General features: G+C 53.1%; 2 protein-coding genes across 3 annotated transcripts in view; both read right to left on the bottom strand.

Annotated features, from left to right (window-relative positions):
* Positions 1 to 3,077: 3,077 nt before the first annotated feature.
* On the bottom strand, positions 3,078 to 5,727 carry LSM10 (LSM10, U7 small nuclear RNA associated). The gene is made up of 2 exons (XM_038557556.1): positions 5,547 to 5,727; positions 3,078 to 4,013 (listed from the first exon to the last, which is right to left on the bottom strand). Exon 2 carries the CDS (start codon positions 3,987 to 3,989, stop codon positions 3,618 to 3,620), a length of 372 nt encoding a protein of 123 aa, XP_038413484.1. The 5' UTR covers positions 3,990 to 4,013; positions 5,547 to 5,727; the 3' UTR covers positions 3,078 to 3,617.
* A 9,565-nt stretch (positions 5,728 to 15,292) lies between these two features.
* The window catches only part of OSCP1 (organic solute carrier partner 1), a 30,585-nt gene continuing 25,750 nt past the window's right edge, over positions 15,293 to 20,127 (bottom strand). For both annotated transcript variants that reach the window (XM_038557882.1, XM_038557883.1), the window contains 5 exons: positions 19,676 to 19,804; positions 18,608 to 18,677; positions 16,876 to 17,015; positions 15,850 to 15,913; positions 15,293 to 15,629 (listed from right to left, as the gene is read on the bottom strand). In XM_038557882.1, the coding sequence (XP_038413810.1) occupies positions 15,513 to 15,629; positions 15,850 to 15,913; positions 16,876 to 17,015; positions 18,608 to 18,677; positions 19,676 to 19,804 (520 nt within the window). In that variant the 3' untranslated portion in view covers positions 15,293 to 15,512. The remainder of the gene's footprint in view (positions 15,630 to 15,849; positions 15,914 to 16,875; positions 17,016 to 18,607; positions 18,678 to 19,675; positions 19,805 to 20,127) is intronic.

Below are 20,127 nucleotides of genomic sequence, written 5' to 3'. Positions count from 1 at the left end.
TGCATGGAGCCTGCTTCTGCCTGTGTCTGTGCCTCTGTGTGTGTGTATGTGTGTGTGTGTCTCATGAATAAATAAATAATTTTTTTTTAAAGGAAATGTTTTCATCTTTCCCTGGGTGTCCCTCCCTTCCCTTATGCGGACACTCAGGTTACTCTGCCTTCGTGACTTTGACTTTGGGAAATAAACCATAAAGCAGAACGCAGAGCTCATTTTTAGCTTCTGAATTCCAAAAAGCTTAGTCTTCAGGGAGGAATGGAAAGAATTTCTGTGCACCTACAAATTTAGAAAACTGTGCAACAAGGGGGATCCGGGAGACTGAGAATTGGGTTGGGGGAAGGGGGTGGTCCCTGAGAATAGATGGGCTTCTCCTCAGCCTGGGGGCTGGAGGGGGTCAGCCGGGTCTAGGGCCTGGGCAGCACCAGGGCTGGGCTCCTGCCCCAGGGGTGCCAGCAAGTAACAAAACCCTCTGAAGAAACAGCTGCGTGCTGCATTTGGGCGCACACGGTCTAACCAGGCCAGGAGCCGAAGAGTTTCCTGGGCCAAATACGGGCTGGAAAAGTAGGCTAAACATCTGAACGCCGAGAGGGGCGTGGGTTACTCCTGCAGGGGTGTCAGGTCAGGACACCTCAGCGGCAGCCTGGGCGGGCTGACCACAAAAGGCCAGACCACCGGGCGACCACCTTCCCCACGCAGGCCCCCTGGAAGGGATATGCACTAGAATCCAGGGAAGGGGCAAGCTCCGCATGGGCAGCATTGAGTTTCCGCCACTCTGGCTGAATGGGCTGAAGCAGGAGCTCGGTGGAGTTACGACGAATTCAAGTTCTATTTCTCATGCACTGGAAACTGGGACCAGCTACACTCCTCACCCTCAAGGCCTGGTATCGTTTGCCCCAGCCCCATCCCTAGCCTCATCTGCCTCTCTCCCCTCCCATGGTCACAGTGGTCCACCCCCAGGGCTCCCACCCCAGGACCTTTGCACTGGCAGTTTCTTTTTGCCTTCTCTTGGCTCTTTAAACGACAGCCTCCTCCTCGGCTTACATTTTGCTTCTTCAGACCACACTTTCCGGAATAAAACCACCTCTGTGTTCTCTCTCAGGTACCTTGTTTTTTTCCTTCACGACATCTGGAAGAATTATCTTTTTTTTTTTTCCACTTTTTTAAAAAAGATTGTTTCCCCCCGTGAAATGCCAGCTTCCCGAGGGCAGGACTCTGGTCCATCCGGATGTTCTGGGACTAGAGATGCATAGTGGAGTGGACGGTGGGCAGCAGTTGGGGAAATTGGCTCGCCCCGGGCTGGTGGGCGCTGCGCGCCCCCACTCTTCCTGGGCCCCGGCAGCCTGTGCCAGCAATCCAGGACCAGGTGCCAAAAGACCTGATCTCTAGGGCTTGAAGATTTGGCTGCGCTCTATGCCGGGGGTTCACCGTCAGTGTGTCTCAGGTGGCCTGTCTCCCCTCCTCCTGCTCCATCCTTCCGGCGCCTCACGTAGAGAGGACTGTGGGCCTGTGGGGCCTGCCGCGCGGTGCTTATGGAGTCAGGACTTGGTGCTGGGGTCTCAGCCATCCACGCTAGCCTGATGGCTTCCCTCCCCAGCCGGGGGGGTTCCCTCCTGCTCCACTGAGGCTGCAGAAGCCTCTGGCACACCATTGACAGGAGCTGAACCTCTGCTTCAGCTCCAGACCAAACCCCCAGCATAAGCCCTCTGCAAGTTCGGAAACACCTGCAGGCAGTAGGGGGGGGAACGCCTGCAGTGGGTGCCGCTGTGGGACTCACTCCAGACAAGGTGGCCCTCCCCGCCTCTTGCAAGTACGCTGACCTCTCCATGGTGAGGACTTCTTTTCCGTGTCTGCCCTCTGGCCTCTCTGAGCGGCCGTCACCTTGTGGTGTCGCTGCCCTGAACTGTAGCTGTCAGAGGGGCCTGGAAATTCCAGACTTGGTTTTTTTTTTTTTTTTTTTCAGACTTGTTTTCGCCCCGCGAGGACCCACTGTTCTCTCCTGAAGGCAAAGGCCAAGTCTCAGGGACTTCAGGGACCTTTAGGCCAGGACATCAGCAACATACAACAGAATTGTGGGGTGTGGGAGGGTGCGTGGGGGTTAGTGAGGCAGGTTCCTGGGGGTGATTCTGCATCACATCTAGGGAAGGGGGAGCCAGCAAAGAGGCGCTTCCAGACACATCCTGGTTGGTTCTGATGAGGTGGCCCAAGGACAATACTCAGACAAAGACCAGGAGGGAAGGTGACCTTTTGGGCAGCTGGTGCCCAAGTGGACAATCCTCTCAAGTCTCCCCGGAGAGGTGAAAGGCCTGCCTTGCTCGGGACTCTAGGGCGGCAGTGCTCAGGCTGGATTTCAGCTCGTTGGTCCTTGACCACCTCCTCCGCTAGACCGTAAGCCCCCCTCTGAAGGGACCAATCTAACTCGACAGCGTGTGCTCCGCAGGCCTGGCACACGGCCACCAGGCCACTGCTCTGTGGATGTTCGAAGAGGGCACAGCCGCTTTCGTTGAGATTGTTGTTGCCCAAGGCAGGACTGGTATGGCAGCAAGGCAGCGATGACAGGGACTTGGGTCCTACCCCCGAGAGCCCCTTCTTCTCTGAGGACCCCCAAACTCCTCAGAACCGGAGCCGGGTTTCTGGCTGTTGGGTGGCCTCCTGGAGGGCCCAGGATCAGCTCAAGCTCTCTGGTTCCGGGAAGAGCAGGGAAGCGAGCAGCCTCTTCACCAGGGAATCTGAACAGAAGAGCCACTTCCCATCCGGCCAGACTGAAGCACTCACCTACAATTCTCAAACTTTTGCTGCCTATTAGTATCACCTGAGACTTACGAGAATCCCAGTGCCCAGGCGACACCCCATACCGATGAAATCTGAACGGCTGATGGCAGGGCAGGCGGACTGCAACGTGCGGCCAAGTCTGTGCATCACTGCGCTTCTGCGGAGGACCCACATGGAGCCTGGCACGCATCAGGGAAAGCATGAGGCATGGACTTGTTTGCATCCAAGTTTTATCAGAAAGCAAACACAATTGTGAGACAGCACGACACTCCAGGGTGGCTTCAGTGGAGCACACTTCAAAAAAAATTTTTTTTAAAGATTTTATTTATTTATTTGAGACGGAGAGAGAGACAGAGAGACAGAGAGAAAGGGTACACCGAGGGAGAGGGAGCAGACTCCCTGCTGAGCAGGGAGCCCCAATGTGAGGCTTGATCCCAGGACCCCGGGGATCATGACCTGAGCTGAAGGCAGACGCTCAACCAACTGAGCCACCCAGGCGCCCCACGCTGGGTACACTTGATAATCCTCACTGGGAGAGGGCTGAAGACTATTTGGCAGAGTCCCTAAATCAGTAAATCAGATTCTATTTGGCAGAGTCCCTAAATCAGTAAATCAGATTCCGACATAAACGATCAAGGCCACGGACAGGTAAGTAGGATCCCAGAGACAGTCTAGGAGATGGCACCCGGTGAAAGGCAGCTGTGACAGGGGGTGTCTGTGGGAGACACTGGTTTCTGGGCTGGCCCCGCTCACTCTCTCTCCGGGCTCAGGGCAGGGAGGGTAGCAGGCAGTTGACTCAGTAGAACTCTGGGGAAACCTATGCGGGGACAGGGGCTCGCTGGGGAAGAGGCTCATTTATACTTTTTGGACGGAAATTCACGCCGGCCTTGGCCCTTGCTGCCGAAGTTGCGCACCCGGTGGATGACCTGCAGCTGTTGCTCAATTGTCGCCGTGATGTTCACATCATCGGGGATGTGGACATAACGGACATTACGGCCCGTCACGAAGAGGTCGTCCAGCTCAACCTGGTGGCCCCAGCGGTCTGTGTAGGTGACGTTGGCCAGGCGGATGTTCATGAAGGCATCGACATTGTCTATGCGGCCGCGGGCCACGCTCTCGTCCCGCAAGTCCACGGTGGTCACCTGGCCCTGGAGGCCCTGCAGCAGGATAATGAGGCTGTTCTCGGAGATGGTCCGCTCCTTCACGGAGTGGCTCACTGCCATTCTTCCACACCGAAGGGCAGGCGGCTGTGGGAGGAGCACACAGACGGGGGCTGGAGCAGGTCGGGGCGAGGGCCAAGTCACCTCCTCCAGGCTCTAGCACAGACTTCTCCAAGTCAGCCTACCTCCCCAGTTTCTGCGTCTGTGGAACACCCTTTGGTGCCAGCTGATGGCACAGAATCCTTACGCTACACGGCAAGGCAAGAATTATAGTCATTCTATAAATGAGGAAAACATGACCAAGAGATGTTAAGGGACTTGCCCACGGTCACACAGTTGACAAGTGGAGCTGCCGGACTTCAAACCTACCGCTGCTACCCAACCCTCACTGCACGTCAGAGTCACCTGGTGAGTTTCTACCCGCTGCCACCGCCACCGCCACCCCCACCCCGCCCCAGAGATTCTGATTCATTTGGTCAGGGGTGGGGCCCGGCTGCCTGACTTTCACAAGTTCCCCCAAGTAATTCTGATGTGTGTCCAAGTTTGAGAACTGCCGCTCTACAGGGCGTAGCTTACACCCTGGCGACTCAAAGTCCGGTCCGAGGGGCAGCGCCTTCACCGGGGCACCTGTCGGGAATGCAGAATCTCGGCTCTCACCCTGCATGGGCCGCAGAATCTTGCACTTTATCGCGACCCCTGCATCAATCACCAGTTGCCCTCAGACCTTAGTGGGCCTCGGAATCACCGGAGCACCTGTCAAAGTGCAGGATGCTGGGCCTCCGACCCAGATGCAAACTTGGTAAGGGTGCCGTGGAGCCCAATCATGCTCGTCTCTAACGTGTTCTCCGTTAACACGGATACTGCTGGCCTAGGGCCCATGCTCCCAGGATGACTGGTCTACACCAGGCGGCTGTCATCCATGTAAGTGCAAATTCTGGTGAATTGGGAGAAACCCCCGTCACCACCCACCAGGACAGCGTATCCAGCACACAGGTTTTGAGGGGAGAGAGAAATCGGTTGGACTCCTCACTCCACCCACAAAGTCGGCCAACTACAGGACAGTTAGTTAACATCTCTGAACCGGTTTGCACGCTCACGGAGATCAAGAGAGTCTCCCCACACGTGATGCCCTCGCTTTCACTACCTCCCGGGGCTGCATCAACACGACTGGTCCCCGAAGAGCTCGCCCAGTCGCTGCGCGGGCCGGCAGGGCGGCGTGAAGCCTGGGGCACCGCAGGGACCCCACCCCCGCTTCACCCGAAGGCGCCCCGGCCAGGGTCCGGGTCCGGGTCAGGGTTGCCCGGCGGCTGCACAGGGGCCCACCCGGCTCGAGGCCAGGCTGTGCCCCACTCCCCAGGAGGGTGGCCTGGGCGAGCGGCTCAGCTCCCCCAAGCCACGGGGAGGGGGAGGACCTCATGCTCCCAGGGCGGTGGGGGTGGACGCGGGGAGACGAGGAGGGGGAGGCCCCCGTGCTCCCGGAGGTGGGGTGGGGCGGGGAGGGGGAGGCCCCCGTGCTCCGGGGGGGGGGGTGTGGGCGCGGGGAGACGGGCTTCCCCCCCACACACCCGGCGCCCCGCGCGCGCCCCGCCGCTCTCCCGGACTCGGGGCTCCAGGACCCACCGGCACCGCAGTCCCTCCGCTTCCCGGGCCGCCTCGCCGCCCGAGCTAGCAGCCGCCTGGCGAGACCGCCCACCTCCGGCCGCGGGCTCCGGAAGCCATGGCAACAGCTGCGCCGCGCAGGCCTCTCGGAGCACAGGGAGCGTGGCCGCCCCAGGCCCGCGGCCGCCGCGGCGCATCCGGAACTACAATCCCCAGAATGCCTCGCGGGCGGCGTGCTCGCGCTCGGGCGACCGCGCGCCGTGCGCCGTGCGCCGTGCGCCGGTGGGGGGGAGGGGGCGGGCCTCCCGGGCGGGAGTGGTCCATCCTCCCGGAGCCTCCGCCGCCCTGCGCGGCCCCGCGGGCTCCAGACTCCCAGCGGCGGCCCAGGACGCTGGCTTCCCGATCTGGAGACCCGTACGTCTACTTGGGGGCGGGCGTCCGTGAGAAAACCAGCAGGAAAGTGAAGATACGTGAACAGTCCTTCGGAGCATTAAAATAGGGAGGTTAGGGGGCGTGACCCCTGAGGCCCGGGTCGAGTCCCGCGTCGGGCTCCCTGCATGGAGCCTGCTTCTCCCTCTGCCTGGGTCTCTGTATCTCTCATGAATAAATAAATAAAATCTTTTAAAAAATAAAATAGGGAGATGAGGGTGATGGGATGGGTGGCTTTTTATGGGATGACCAGGAGTGTCCTGAGAAGGTGACAGCTGAGCTGAGGTCGATGGCATGGAGACAACCTTGTGCAAACCAGGGGAGGAGCAGGTGATCAGAGGGGACGGGGTGTGCAAAGGCCCGGGTTGCACGTGCGCTCGCCCATCTGGGAAAGCGGAGAAGCCGGTAAGCACGCTGGCAAGCCGGGAGGTGGGCGGGCAGGCGAGAGCCCGAGCACCTGCGGCCCCGCCAGCCCGGCTGCAGGCTTTGGATCTCCCGGTTAGGGACGCCGGGCCCGGCTGCGGATCTCTCTGCCAACGGACTTTCCACGGGTGACTCGACTATTACTAGAAAAGTGCAAAGATGGGTTATTAAGGGGTGGGGGTGGGGAGAGAGTTGATGTCACCTGATTTACCTTTTTTTTTTTTTTTAAAGATTTTAATTATTTATTCATCGGACATACACACAGAGAGGCAGAGACACAGGCAGAGGGAGAAGCAGGCTCCGTGCAGGGAGCCCAACGCAGGCCTCGATCCCGGGTCTCCGGGGTCAGGACCTGAACCCAAGGCAGGCGCTTAACCACTGAGCCACCCCGGCATCCCCGATTTCCATTTTTCAAAGGTCACTCTACAGCCTTGGTAAAAGCCTCAATTTCCTGTTTTCGTTTTCGTTTTCTTTTTTTTTTTTTTTTTAAGGTAACGTCTGTCTCAGAGAATTGACCTTCATTCCTATGTGAAAGCACCTGGCTCCACAAAGAGGAAGGCTTGTTTCATTCCTTCACTCTCTCCTTCATTGATTTCCAGTTCCGCCAGGAGCCTTTCTTTCCCTTTTCCAGAGGATCATAGTTGGTCTCTTCGCATCCTACAAATAGAAACTGCCTCTGTTCTCCCTGCAAGCTGCCCTTGTAGCTTCTCCAGGAGGCCACTACCCTTGTGGTTCTCCTTTTTCCGACTTCATATCTGTGCGAGGCTGGGTTTTCTTTTACTTCAACCAAAACAGCAGGTCACAAGGGCTGAATGCAGAAGCAGATATGAGAATCTGGCTGATTTCCATTATGACAGGCATTACAGAGATTTGCAAAAACATAAAACAGTGTCACTCTTCTCATCAAATTTTTTCTTTTGGAAAAAAAGTATTTTTAAAAGATTTTATTAAAAAAATAAAAGATTTTATTTATTTATTCATGAGAGACAGAGAGAGGCAGAGACACAGGCAGAGGGGAAAGCAGGCTCCATGCAGGGAGCCTGATGCGGGACTCTATCCTGGGTCTCCAGGACCATGCTCTGGGCTGAAGGCGGCGCTAAACTGCTGAGCTACCCAGGCTGCCCTGGAAAAAATATTTTTATATAAAAATATGTTAATGGGTCTATTATTGTTATTTTATTTTATTTTATTTTATTTTATTTTATTTTATTTTATTTTATTTTATTTTATTTTTTCAGGATTTTGGGAGAGCCTGTGGGGGTAGAAGGACACAGGGAGAAGGAGACTCCCCACTGAGCAGGGAGCCCAATGTGGGGCTGGATCCCAGGACCCTGAGATCATGACTTGAGCCGAAGGCAGATACTTAACTGATTAAGCCATCCAGGGGCCCCTATTGTTATCTTTTAAAAATGAATTAATATTAAAATTTTATTTCAACTTCATATATGTGTGAGATATATATCATAACAAATGCTTTTTGGGTTTTTCTGTAATTTTCAAGAGTATAAAGGATTTCTGAGATCAGAAAGTTTGAGAACTGTTAGTCTATCCTGAGAGCTCTCATCTACTCACCTCACTATAATCTGGCTTCTGCTCCCAACACCCCACTAACTTCTCTGGCAGGGGTAACTGATGGTCCTTGCTCATAAGGAGAACCTCTCTCTCCCCTCAGTCCTTCATTATCCTTCTTAGTGCTTGACTATATTGACCATTTTCCTCCTTGGTAGTTTTTTTTTTCCCCTGGGGCATTGTATTATTTGGCTTCACAGATTTCTGATTTTGTCTTCATCTCCCTCCCTCTTTCTCTCTCTCAGTCCCATTTCATTCTCCTGCTCCCTAACATGCGTGCCTTCTCTGGGGCTCTGTTCCCGGCCTCGACTCTACTTGGTCAAATCTCCGCTGCCTGCTACTACATACTGAGCTCCGTGTCTAACTTACCAGCCCAGGCTGATCTATGGAACTCTGTTTTCCAACTCTCTGTTGCTTATTCCCACACGTCTTAGTGGTGCTTGAAAGTCAGCATGTCTATGAGGCAGATTAGGTCCTTCCCAAATTTGTCGTTGCTCTAAATTTTCCCATTCTGTAGTTGCTACCATTTTTCAGCTACTCAAATAGGGCATCTTGAATAAACATAACTCTGATTGTTTCTTGATTCCCTACACCCGTCAGTCACGGAGCCCTGCAAATTCTTGGAAGAAGGGTCTCCCACCCTTCACTTGCCTTTTCTTTCTGACTGCCGCCAACCCAGTTGAGACCTTCTTTCTCTCAGTTGATTCATTATAAAAACCATATTACTGGTCTTTGTGTCTCACGATCCTTTGCCAACAGATTCAAAGTATAGTTATGATATTATTTACCTGCTAAGAAAACTTTTGATTCACTAGTAGAATAAAGGTTCCAGTGCTGACATTGATCTGATTCCAACTCACGTTCCAGCTGGATCTCTTTCAGGTTCTCTACTCTTCCAACCAGCGTTTCTTAAATCATGGCATGGGAACAAGTTGCTTTAACAAAAGGCTTTGTTTCACGGAATCAAAAGTGGAGCTCGGAAATCTGCACATCCAATCATGAACGCTCAATTTTGAAATCCAGTGCCCTCCTCTCTAGTTAGACCTACCTGCTCAAAAACTCAGACAAGTCCCGCACTCTTGCCTCTGCCTTTGCTGTCTTGCTGCAAAGGCTTGGATCCTCTCTTGTTTATCTTTGGATGTTAAGTCCAATCTCTCTGTCAAAGCCTGCCTCAATTGCCATACCTTTCTGAAGTCTTCACTGATTATCCCATTTGGGAGGGATGTCTCTCCCTTAACCCCATAACATACTGCTCGCTGTATTTTTGCTTGTCCTCTGCAGATTCAGCATCCGGTGACAGGGATCTGAATGAAGATGGTGGCAGTAGGAAGGGAAAGAAGGGCTGAATATTAAAAGAAGGAAACAAGCTAATCAGACTCCCTGAAGACTGATTAGATCTCGAGTTGGAATGGGAGGAGGAGGAATCAATGACTAACATTTTTTTTTTTAAGGTTTATTTACTGGGGCAGCTGGGTGACTCAGTCGGTTGAGTGTCTGCCTTCCGCTCAGGTCATGATCCTGGGGTCCAGGCTCCCTGCTCAGTAGGGAGTCTGCTTCTCCCTTTTCCCTCTGTTGCTCCCCCTGCTTGTGCTCTCTCTCTCTCTCTAATAAATGGATAGATTGATTTATTTATTCGAGAGAAAGAGTGTACACGCTCGAGGGCAGGGGCAGATGGAGAGGAAGAGAGAAAAACCTCAAGCAGATTCCCCACTGAGATCATGACCTGAGATGAAATCAAGAGTTAGATGCTTAACTGACTGAGCCACTCAGACATACCTAAAATAGTTTTTTAAAAAAGATTTTACTTAGAGAGAGAGAGAGAAAGAGAGGGCAGAGAGAGGGAGAAGCAGGTGCCTGGCTGAGCAGAAAGCCCCTCGATCCCAGCCACTCAGATGCCCCAAGAATTTTTTTTAAGTTCATTTTTTTAGTAACATCTATACCCAGCGTGGGGCTCGAACTCACAACCCCCAGATCAAGAGTTGCATGCTCTTCTGACTGAGCCAGCCAGGAGCCCCTCAGTGATTTAAATTTTTTTAACTCTGGGTATCTAGAGAGATAGTGGAATGACCCTGTGGGGGATATCTCATTTTTTTGGCTACTCAGCCACATTTGGGGGAAGTCTGACATTCTATGCATTTCGGTGGGAAGTGGGGGTTCTGCTTTGGATGATTTAAGGGCCAGATATGATCTCTGATCCATGTCAGCTATGGCTGTGGGCTTGTGACCTAAACTCAGGCATTATCGGGCCCTAAATCTGGAGCAAGTGACACAAACCAGCAGGGACTGTTTAGGCTCCATCCTGGTGTCTGCACCGCCGAGGCCTCATGGCTGGGGCTGCTGCTGGGGCTGGAGTCCTCTGCGGTTCTGTCAGCCTCCCTTGGCTCCTGGCTCTTCTCCCACATTTCCTGTCTTCCTGACAACTGTGAATTGCCTGAAGCCCTTTTAAGTAGTTTTTCTCTAGTTAAGTAGCCAGAATTGGTTTCTTTCTTTTTTTTTTTTTCAACAAAAACCTCACCTTAGTACTGGGCCCACTTGAACTGTGTTGATTTCAGGAGCCTGGCATTTTCCTGGTCGCTTTAGATGAGCGGTTATGGCTCAGTTCTCAATCGTCAGAGGATCACAGAATCCCGAGAGGGTAATTCCCAGGTCACTTGCTCCAACTCAGCACCCAGGGCCCAAGCCCCGCTCCAGTCACTTGCTCCCAGGCGTTTGACTCCATCGTTAGCATGTTTTTGGTGACTCTTACCCATTGCTTCTAGTTCCTTTCTATGGAAAACTGTCCCAGTCTGCATTATATTTAAAGATTTCTTTATGTTAGAGAGACAGGGAGAGAGAGCATGCTAGAGCTGGGTGGGGGGCAGAGGGAGAGGGGAGGCAGCCTCCTTGCTGAGCACGGAGCCCCACTCAGGGCTCCATGTCATGACCCTGAGATCCCGACCGGAGCCGAAACCAGAAGTCAGATGTTAATTGACTGAGCCACCAAGGTGCCCCTGTGTTATATTTAATTTTAGAAGTTTAGGGCAGCTCGGGTGGCTCGGTGGTTTAGTGCCGCCTTCGGCCCAGGGCGTGATCCTGGAGACCCGGGATCGAGTCCCACATCGGGCTCCCTGCATGGAGCCTGCTTCTCCCTCTGCCTGTGTCTCTGCCTCTCTGTGTCTCTCATGAATAAATAAAATCTTAGAAAAAAAAAAAAAAGTTTAGCCTTTTGAAAGCGAAGAAAATGTACCAAATAAGTAAAAATGTTGTGGGTGTTGGACATGGAGTAATGAGGTGATGCGGGCGATCGCAAGGAAACTGAGCCTGCAGTCCCGGTGAGGAGGGGCCATAGTAATAGTTGAAAAGAACAGTCTGTTGGGAAGAAAGTGATGCCAACACTTCTGGGTGCTGCAGGGCGCATGAGGGCCTGTGGTCTGTGGGGAGAGAAGCCAGGGGCAAAATAGGGACCAGCTGGCAACTGACTGGCCATTTTTAAAAAGATTTTATTTACTTGAGAGAGATTGAGAGAGAGTGAGCATGGGATGGGGGTGAAGGGAGAGGGGGCGCAGACTCCCTGCTGAGCGTGGAGCCTGCCCTGGGGCTCCAACCCAGGGCCCTGGGGTCGTGACCCGAGCTGCAGGTAGACGCCCAACCGACTGAGCCACCCAGGCCACCCCTTGACAAGACTTCTAAAACTGGCTACAGCACCATCTGCACCACGCAGGGCACTCCGCAGTCAGGAGCCACTGAGGCAGGGAGGGGAGGCGTGGTCAGAAGGGAGGAGGGGAGCCACCGTGGTGACGGGGGAGAGAGTTTTAGGCAGAAAATGGACTTAGGCCAGGCCAGGAGCCTTCCAAAGGCCCAGGGGCCTGGGGAAGAGAGCAGGCCTTTGCGTGGGGCCGAGTCGCACAACCCGCACAGCCCACAGAGAAGGCAGCAGGGGCCTGCGTAGTGACTCTAGTGACCGGAGCTGCGTAGACCACTCTAGTGCATGGCTGGGGGCAGGCGGCCAGGGAGCCGATGGAGAGAAGCAAGGACGGCCTGCAGAAGTGGAGGCCCCAGCTGTGGCGGGAGTGGGTGGGCTGGGAGTTCGTCCTCCGCAGGTTGGGATTCAAGTCTCAGGTGCAGAAGGAAGGTGTGATGGAGGGGAGGAAGGGTACAGGTAAGAGGTGTGCTGAAGTGGGCAGGGGATGAGGGCAAGCACACGAAGAAGCTGTACCTGAAGCTGAGAGGTAGGTCTTCAGGACAGGACATCTAGGGGCAGCCCAGGTGGCTCAGCGGTTTGGTGCCGCCTTTGGCCCAGGGCGTGATCCTGGGAGACCCGGGATCGAGTCCTACATCAGGCTCCCTGCATGGAGCCTGTTTCTCCCTCTGCCTGTGTCTCTCTGTGTCTCGCGTGAATAAATAAATAAAATCTTTAAAAAAAGAAAAAAAAAAGGACAGGACATCTAGGATGACCACCTGCTGCAGGTCGGGGGGTCCTGGGCTGACACCATGGCTCCCCCTTGAAGACCCGAGAAAACAATGGCCCCAACGCTTCAAAAGGAAGTTAGAGAGCTTTATAAAGACAACCGAGGGCAGAGTGATCAGAGGCTAATGTGGGCCTCTAGGATTTAGGAGTCCTGGGTCTGTGCTGGCGGTGTGGCTTCCTCGTGACTGATGCAGTTGGGGTTTCGTGGAATTTGGGGAATTGACAAAGGAGGTAATGCTGTTTGTGTCAGCAGAGGCACCGCTGGTAGTGCATGTGTGCGTGTGCGCGAGTACTGGATGGGGTTGTTGATCAAATCATCCAGAGTAATTTCCGTTGGCGCTGGATTCCAAGGATTTTGACATTCACATTTGAAAAGGGGGAGTTCGGATCTGAGAACTCGCTTCACACTCAGTCACAAAGCTATGAGGGGAGGATCCAACTGTGATGGGGTTTCCTTAATGCAACCCCCCCCCAACACCTCCTCTAACCCCCTCTACCGCCAGCTGTCCAGGAACCCGGCCTGAAGAGCCAAGGCCTTGTTACCCAAGGCTCAACACAAAGGGAGTGAAGGTGAAGTAGAGAGTGTAGGAGTTTTCAGATCTTAACTCGGGTCTTTAGGATGAGGTACTATGGCAAATCAGTATGTTTTCTGAAGTTTGCGCTTCTCTTTCTGTGGTTTCCCGTGGCTTCAGTTGGCCTCTGTCCTGGATAAGCCGGGGATAACCCAGTACAAGTGGATGAGGGAGTGTGACCCTGTTTAGACCTGGGGATCTCCAGGACCTGGTTACCGCACTGGGGCGGGGGCGGAAAGTGAGTTTACCTTTAAGAATCGCTAGATACCTATGTGGACGAGGGTGGGGTGGCTTTCCTCTTAAAACTGAGGGCTAAATACACTTTCCCCCCCTTTTCTTTTTCTCCTCCACTCTCACTTTTTATACCTTTCGTCTGGGAGCCACTAAAGAACTTCCATCCAGAAGACTTTTCTAGAACTTTGCCTCCTATAATCTGTAGGGCACGCCAACACTTTATGAACACAGTGGAACGTTTTGAAACTCAGTGGAGAAGACGTTAGTCAGTCCCAGGAGAGCTGGAAGACAGCCAATGTACCCCCAAAGCATGGAGTGGGGTAGTGGTGGCATGGGTATAAATCCCAGTTCTCAGCCCCCGCTGGGGTAGGGCCTGCAAACTCAGCGTCGTATCCGGGTAAGCCGGCTCTGAGCCCGTGAGCTAGTTGTCGTTCTTCCAGACGAGGGAACTGAGGCTTGGGGAGAGTGACTGCCCTCGAGGCTGTGGGGCCCGGGCCCAGGGGCCTGACTCTGACACTGACGCAGCCTTCGTCCCCAGCCCACGTTCTTGCCAGAGCCACCCCCGTCTTCTGTTTTCCTCGCCTCCTCCTGCCTCCCCTGCTCTCTCTGCGTGCCCTCAACCACTGGGCAGGTACACTTGTTTTTCTCAATATGTGTGCAAGTCTAGAGACATGAAAGTCAAAGGTTGCTTCATCACAAGGCGGCCCTAAGGGAGATCTGTATCTTGTTTGTTTACAGAGGGAACCGAGACATGTTTGAAATCATCCGCAGGGCTCTGGGATAGGCGAAGGGAGGAGGCTGCTTCTCAGCAGCTGGAGGCCCACGTCCAGGGCCCTAGGACAGGCTCGGAGCAGGCCGTGAGGTCTGGGTTTGCAGCGGTGCGGTGGGAGCTGACTTAGCACAGGACTGAGCCTTTCCCTTTATCTGTCACCCTTTCAGACCACCCCAGCTGGTGGCCAGATTGCTCACAGGAGACCAAGACAGAGGGCCCTTTGTAAGCTGTGAGAGGAGCATACCGCGCCACGGGCCTCTCCTCTGGGGGGTTCTGCAGGTGAGGAAATGACAATTGACTTTCCTTGGTAGGAAGCAACATAAGTTCATCTGCTCATTTCTCTTTCCGCATCCAAATGCCCTGACTCGGGCAGGCTAAGGACGGCTTCCTTGACCCTCGCCTTCCAGAACCATGTCTGCCACCACTCTTGCTGCCGTGTGAGGAGCCACAGTGGTCGCTGGGGTTGGCTCAATCTCGGGCAATGGCCAGCTCAGCTCCGTTTCTCTCGTGCCTTCTGCCACTCGGGATATTCCTTCCGTGGGACTCGGTGGACCTTGGCCTCTAGACGTTGGCCGGCTCTGAGCCTGCCAGTTACTCAGTCCATGGTGAGCACGTGGTGGGGGGCTAATGCTCCTTCCTGAAGTAATTAGGACAGCCCTGGCCTGAGATATTTTACGTGGATCTTAATTAGACGTGGCACCCTGCCAAGGGAAGTACCTCCTCTGGTTCGTGGAAGGGAAAGTGGCACACCACGCATGCCACCTACGTATCCCCCTCGCTTAAGGCTCTGCCCGCCACTGAGGATGAAGTATAGATGGAGGAGGGTCTCTAGAGGCAGGAACTCTAAGTGGCAGAGGAAGACTCTGGGGGTGAGGAGTCCGTATCAAGCAAACTATATCCTCGGTACAGGTTTCCATGTGGGATAAGCCCACACCACATATGGGACCAGCCAGAGGTGCAGAGGACGCCAGACCCCTGCTTGCTCTGCGTGGAGCCCAGCTGCATGTTCCCTGTCATGGCCTTGCTTGCTCCACCCCTGCGGTTACAATTTCCAGGGTGCCAGGCTGAGGAGGACTGTCTGAACTGGGCCCCGACCACCTTTCCCACCTGTTTCAAACTCACTCACAGGGCCGCGTACATCCCAGGAAGCTCTGAAGTATCGTGATGATTCACAGACGGGCATCTGTGGGCTACATGTGTCCACGGGAAAGCTACAGGTGAAAGCAGCAATGAGGGCACCCCCTTAGTGACTCTGGGGCTTGAACCTGCGGCCTGGGAGGCCTTGGATGGTTGCCGTAAAGCCAGAAGAAAACGGAGAAGGTCCAATTGAAAAGCTGAAAACATGTATATGTGTGCGCCTTCCAGACTGGAAGGAGCCTCGCATGGTTCTTTACAACACAAACAGGAATGGGAGGTAACCACTCACTCAGTAGAAAACTAGCAGCAGCCTCGCTCGGTTTGCTGCCTGGGGCATCCCCGGGGTCCTTATGGGGCGGCCCACCCCACAGGGACCGCGGGGTGGGGGTGCTCGGCCGGCACAGCTATAACTCATCCATCATGGCCAGCAAGTCATCCCCCTTGCTGGTGCTTGGCCTCGGCTGCTCGGTGACCTCAAACTCCCCCATGATGCGAGCCAGCTCCTCGTGCCTTTGCTGGTCCTGGTGGAGAAACAAGAGGGCAAGGCAGTGAAGGGGACGGGTGGGCACAGCTGCTTCTCCGCGCAGGGGGTGTAGAAGGTTTGTCCCCCGTGGTGCCGTGTGTCAGAGCAGGGGCTCTGGGTACAGGCTGATTAGAGAGAAGGGGGGCCTGGGGAGTTCAAAGTTAGCAGATGAGGAGGGGACCGACACGTGGCTTGTGGGGTCACCCACTCACACCCACCTGAGTAGCCTGTATGTTGATCACCTCGTACGATAGCTCCTCTGGCCTGGTGAGCGCCGCTTGTCTGCAGGAGGCGGTAGAGAAACGGGTCGAAGGTCAGGGCTGTCTCCTTGCCAGCGTGGCAAGCTGGCACATCCAACAACTTGGCAGCCTATTTTTTATGCCTCGCCTCCTGCCCCTTCCCTTCAGCTTTCTGTTCTCTCCCCAAGCAGCGCACCCTATGCTCCAGAAAGTCAAGTCCTTTTACGTCTCTGCACCTTTGCATGTAGCTGCACTTGGCCAAGACTGTTTTTCCCCCTTCCTCTCCTTGGCAGCCTCCGAGACCAAGCCCGGATGCCAGCTGCCTCCATCTGCTGGTGCAGAGTCAATCCCCGCGTCCTCCGTCAGAGCGTTTAGGACCCGGCACTGAAGGGACTTGTGTCCGTGTGCATTCCCTGCCTCCTACCCTACGAGCTCCTGGGCACAGGCTCTAGGTCTTACCCTCCATCTCTGTGTCCCCAGCACTTACCATGGCACCTGTCGCACAGAAGTGCACAAAAGGTTAGGTCCATGGATACGGAAGCAGAAGGCGGCCCTCGCTGCAAATATTTGGTTGCAAGGAGGATCACAGGAGACCATGGTGTAAAAGTGCTATACGAACCATCAGGCTCTGGACAAATCGGGATGGATTACTCTCCCCGTTGGTTTTGGGGGAAACTGGTTTATCCCAAAGTCATCATGCTCTGGCTTCCCTCTGGTTTCTTAACAGACTTTTCTCACTATGATTATCTTGACTTCTAATACTTCTTTGTTCAGCTCTGCTTTGCTAAAGTAAAACCCTAGAACTATCTCTTGAATGAATCCAGAAGGTTCAGGCCATTTAATACTGGTGGATTCCTCTTTAACTAGGTTATTGAATTTGCTGGGTTTTCCTCTGTGACCTTTACATCTATATAAGTGTTACTGGCTTATCATGGCCATTTTTGGGTTCTTTTCACGGTTAGGATTTTTTACATATGCCTTGTAAGAAACAGGTTTAAAACGTACTCCTCCTCTTCATCGGTGGTGAAGAGATTCAACCGGAATCCTGGCTCGGGGCCACTGGCTTTCTTAATCTCCATCCCTCCCATCAGCCTGGCCAAGAGATTCAGCTCTTCTTTAGCAAGAGGGTTTGGAACAATGCTTTCCTGCAGAAACAATTTCAGGATTTTTAGCCAGGTGCAGGTGATCACATTTCCTGCTGAGACCCCAGAGCCCCAGGGTGGCATTACAGAACAAGGCAAAAACAACAACCGTTTAAGTTATCCTGGGCAGGACTGTGTCCAGATAAAGTATTAGAAAACATGCTTAACTCAAACAGAAACCATCCACAATCAGAAGCAGAAGGGCTCTTAGCAAACCCGAGATTCTCACACTTTCAGGATGAGTGGAGGGCCCCAGGCATCCCCGTTCTCAGGAGAGCTTCCTCCTTGGAGGGGAACACTGCTTCCTCTTCCAGGAGTCTAGGTCCTCAGGCCACTGCAAGTAGCCTCAGCAAATGCCCCAGGGCCAGGGGCACAGCTTCCACAGGAGCTACCACACTGCCCTCAGGTGGTGCCTGTGGCGAACACACCGGGGAAACTGCCTCCCAGGGGTCTGGCTCCACTCAGCCTCCACTCCTCCCCTGTACCCCACCTCCAACCCAGCCGCCCCCTGCCCTCCCCTCCTGCCGTCTTGGTCGGTCACTCTGCCACCAGTTATCTAAAGTAGAGTCCTTCTCTCCCTCCTTCCTCGCTTGGGATAAAAGCCCTCTGACACTTGCCTAAATGGCGAAGTCTAAATTGCTTAAGCTTCTTTGGAATCAGTCCCCAGGGTCCTGGTGTGGGCAAATCTGGCCACCAGGCCTCAGTGACTACGGTCTAGTGGTGTGGAGAGAAGCTGCCTCCCTGCTTCCCCCAAATGCCGCCACGCTCTTCCATCCCTTGGTGCCTTTTGCTTCTACTGACACTTGGGTCTGCGTGCCCACCTCTCCTTGTAAGCCAAGCTTTGTGTCCCTGGGTTCCCAGCCCATAGAAGTAGTTCGATCAACGTGTGCCAAATCACTGAATATTTCCTGGTCTGTCCTATAGCTAGCTGCCGCTAATTCTGTGCAAATTTAAAAGATGGAATTCAAAAAATAGGGATCCCCGGGTGGCTCAGCGGTTTAGTGCCTGCCTTTGGTCCAGGGCGTGATCCTGGAGTCTCGGGATCGAGTCCCACGTTGGGCTCCCTGCATGGAGCCTGCTTCTCCCTCTCCCTCTGCCTGTGTCTCTGCCTCTCTTTCTCTCTCTATGTCTATCATAAATAAATAAATAAATCTTAAAAAAAATAAAAATAATAAATAAAAGATGGAATTCAGAGAATCTAAACCCCCCTTGTGACCTTAGCTAGCGCGTCGTTGTTCGGGTAGCAGTGTAAAGGGATGCTGTAAGCATCACGATGCACAGGAGTCCTAGACTCAGCAACCGCAGGCCTAAGTGGCGCTGGCGCAGCACTGTTTCACGTGTCCTGGTGTGAGGTTCCAGCTTAATTATGGTGGTTGAGCCAAGCCTAAAATTACCTAATTAGTCAGATCACTGCAAGTCTTCATGAGAAACTACAATTAAAAACCTTTGTACTTGTAAGGCCGAACCGAGAAAATTGCAAACAATGAGGGAAGCGCTGGCTGGCTTTGAAGTCTAGAGTTTCCACCCTCCTCTCCATCTAGATTTCTGTGTCTAGAAATAAGCTCTGAAGATGCAGAAGGGTGGCAGAGGCTCACCTGTGTACGTGAAGCCAAGTTTTTTGATGCTCCAGACATATGCGTTTCCACGGGCCGGTTAATGCTGTACCTGGTATCAATGGAAAACTGTGAAAACACCATCTAGGGGATCCCTGGGTGGCTCAGCGGTTTAGTGCCTGCCTTTGGCCCAGGGCGTGATCCTGGGGTCCTGGGATCGAGTCTGGAGTCAGGCTCCCTGCATGGGGCCTGTTTCTCCCTCTGTCGTGTCTCTGTCTCTCTTTCTCTCTCTCATGAATAAATAAATAAAATCTTTAAAAATAAAATAAAATCCCATAAAAGAAAAAATCAGTAGTAGAAACATTAAAAAGAAAAGAAAACACTGTCTAGCCTTTTTACACACAGACTTCCTCTAACTCACAACTACAGCACCTAACTTTTATCTTGAGATGTTAAAAAGCATCCAGAAATGTCCTGGGAGTACAAAATTTAACTAAGTGAGTGTCAGCATTCAGATTTCACGTTTTCCCAAAGAAAAATACCTGTGAAGCTGTGTGGCAAAGGCTCTTCTCGCAAAGTAGTTACTGAAGAAACTGTGAGCGATGCGTGAAGGCCACACCTTCCTGTGTCTCCACCGTGACAGAGCTTTTGGCTAGTTCTCGTCCATGGTTAGTTAAAATGATTTATCTTTTCAGCCTGGTGAGTTGCCTTATGTTTGGAAATCTTGGGGGCCCTTTGAAAATGTCAGGGCTCACTAGAAGCCCAGGTGGCTCAGCGGTTTAGTGCCACCTTCAGCCCAAGGCCTGATCCTGGGGACCGGGGATCGAGTCCTGTGTTGGGCTCCATGCATGGAGCCTGCTTCTCCCTCTGCCTGTGTCTCCTTCTCTCTCTCTCTCTCTCTCTCTCTGTGTCTCATGAATAAATAAATAAAATCTTAAAAAAAAAAGAAAAGAAAAGAAAAAATGTCAGGGCTCTGCATGCCTTCTACCTGAGGGGAAGTGATTCCCCTTGTCTGTAGAGGTTTCCGTAGAGGAGGACATCAAGCTGGTTTTTTAAATGAAGTGACCGCCCTTGGACTTGAATTCATTCAGAGAGGGAGGATTTGCTTACATATTGGTTCCCAGTTTCAGGACTCGGTCTCCACAAAGCTCAAAAGAACCTTCTTTGGGGGCAGTGACATAGTGTCCACCGTGCTTGAATTCCACCTTCTTCACTTCTTTGCCTTTGTTGTTGAACATCCTAGAATACAAATATAACATGATGGGATGTTCTCCAAGCTCGGGGGAGTCCCGGAGGCTTCTTTATTCTTTGTACTAGGGGACAAAAAGGAATCCGTGCACTCCTTCAAGGTAAAGATGCTGGTTGAGGCAATAATAATAATAATAATAATAATATTAATATTTACTAACTACATGTTATGTGCCAGGCGCTGAATGAGCACTTCAGAGCATTAGTATCTTATTCATCCTCACAGCAGTCATTTAATAGATGAGGAAGTGAATCCTGAAGAACTGGGTGGTTGGCCTCAAGTGTCTGCTAAGCGGCACAGCTGGGATGAGAAC

The sequence above is a fragment of the Canis lupus genome, chromosome 15 (genome assembly GCF_011100685.1).
Source record: "Canis lupus familiaris isolate Mischka breed German Shepherd chromosome 15, alternate assembly UU_Cfam_GSD_1.0, whole genome shotgun sequence".
Taxonomy (NCBI): domain Eukaryota; kingdom Metazoa; phylum Chordata; class Mammalia; order Carnivora; family Canidae; genus Canis; species Canis lupus.
Note: the sequence above shows the minus strand (reverse complement) of the source record. Positions and strands in the feature narration are given on the sequence as shown.

Excerpts from the sequence above, each read along its gene's own strand:
- LSM10 (XM_038557556.1), bottom strand. The coding sequence starts at position 3,989 with ATGGCAGTGAGCCACTCCGTGAAGGAGCGGACCATCTCCGAGAACAGC.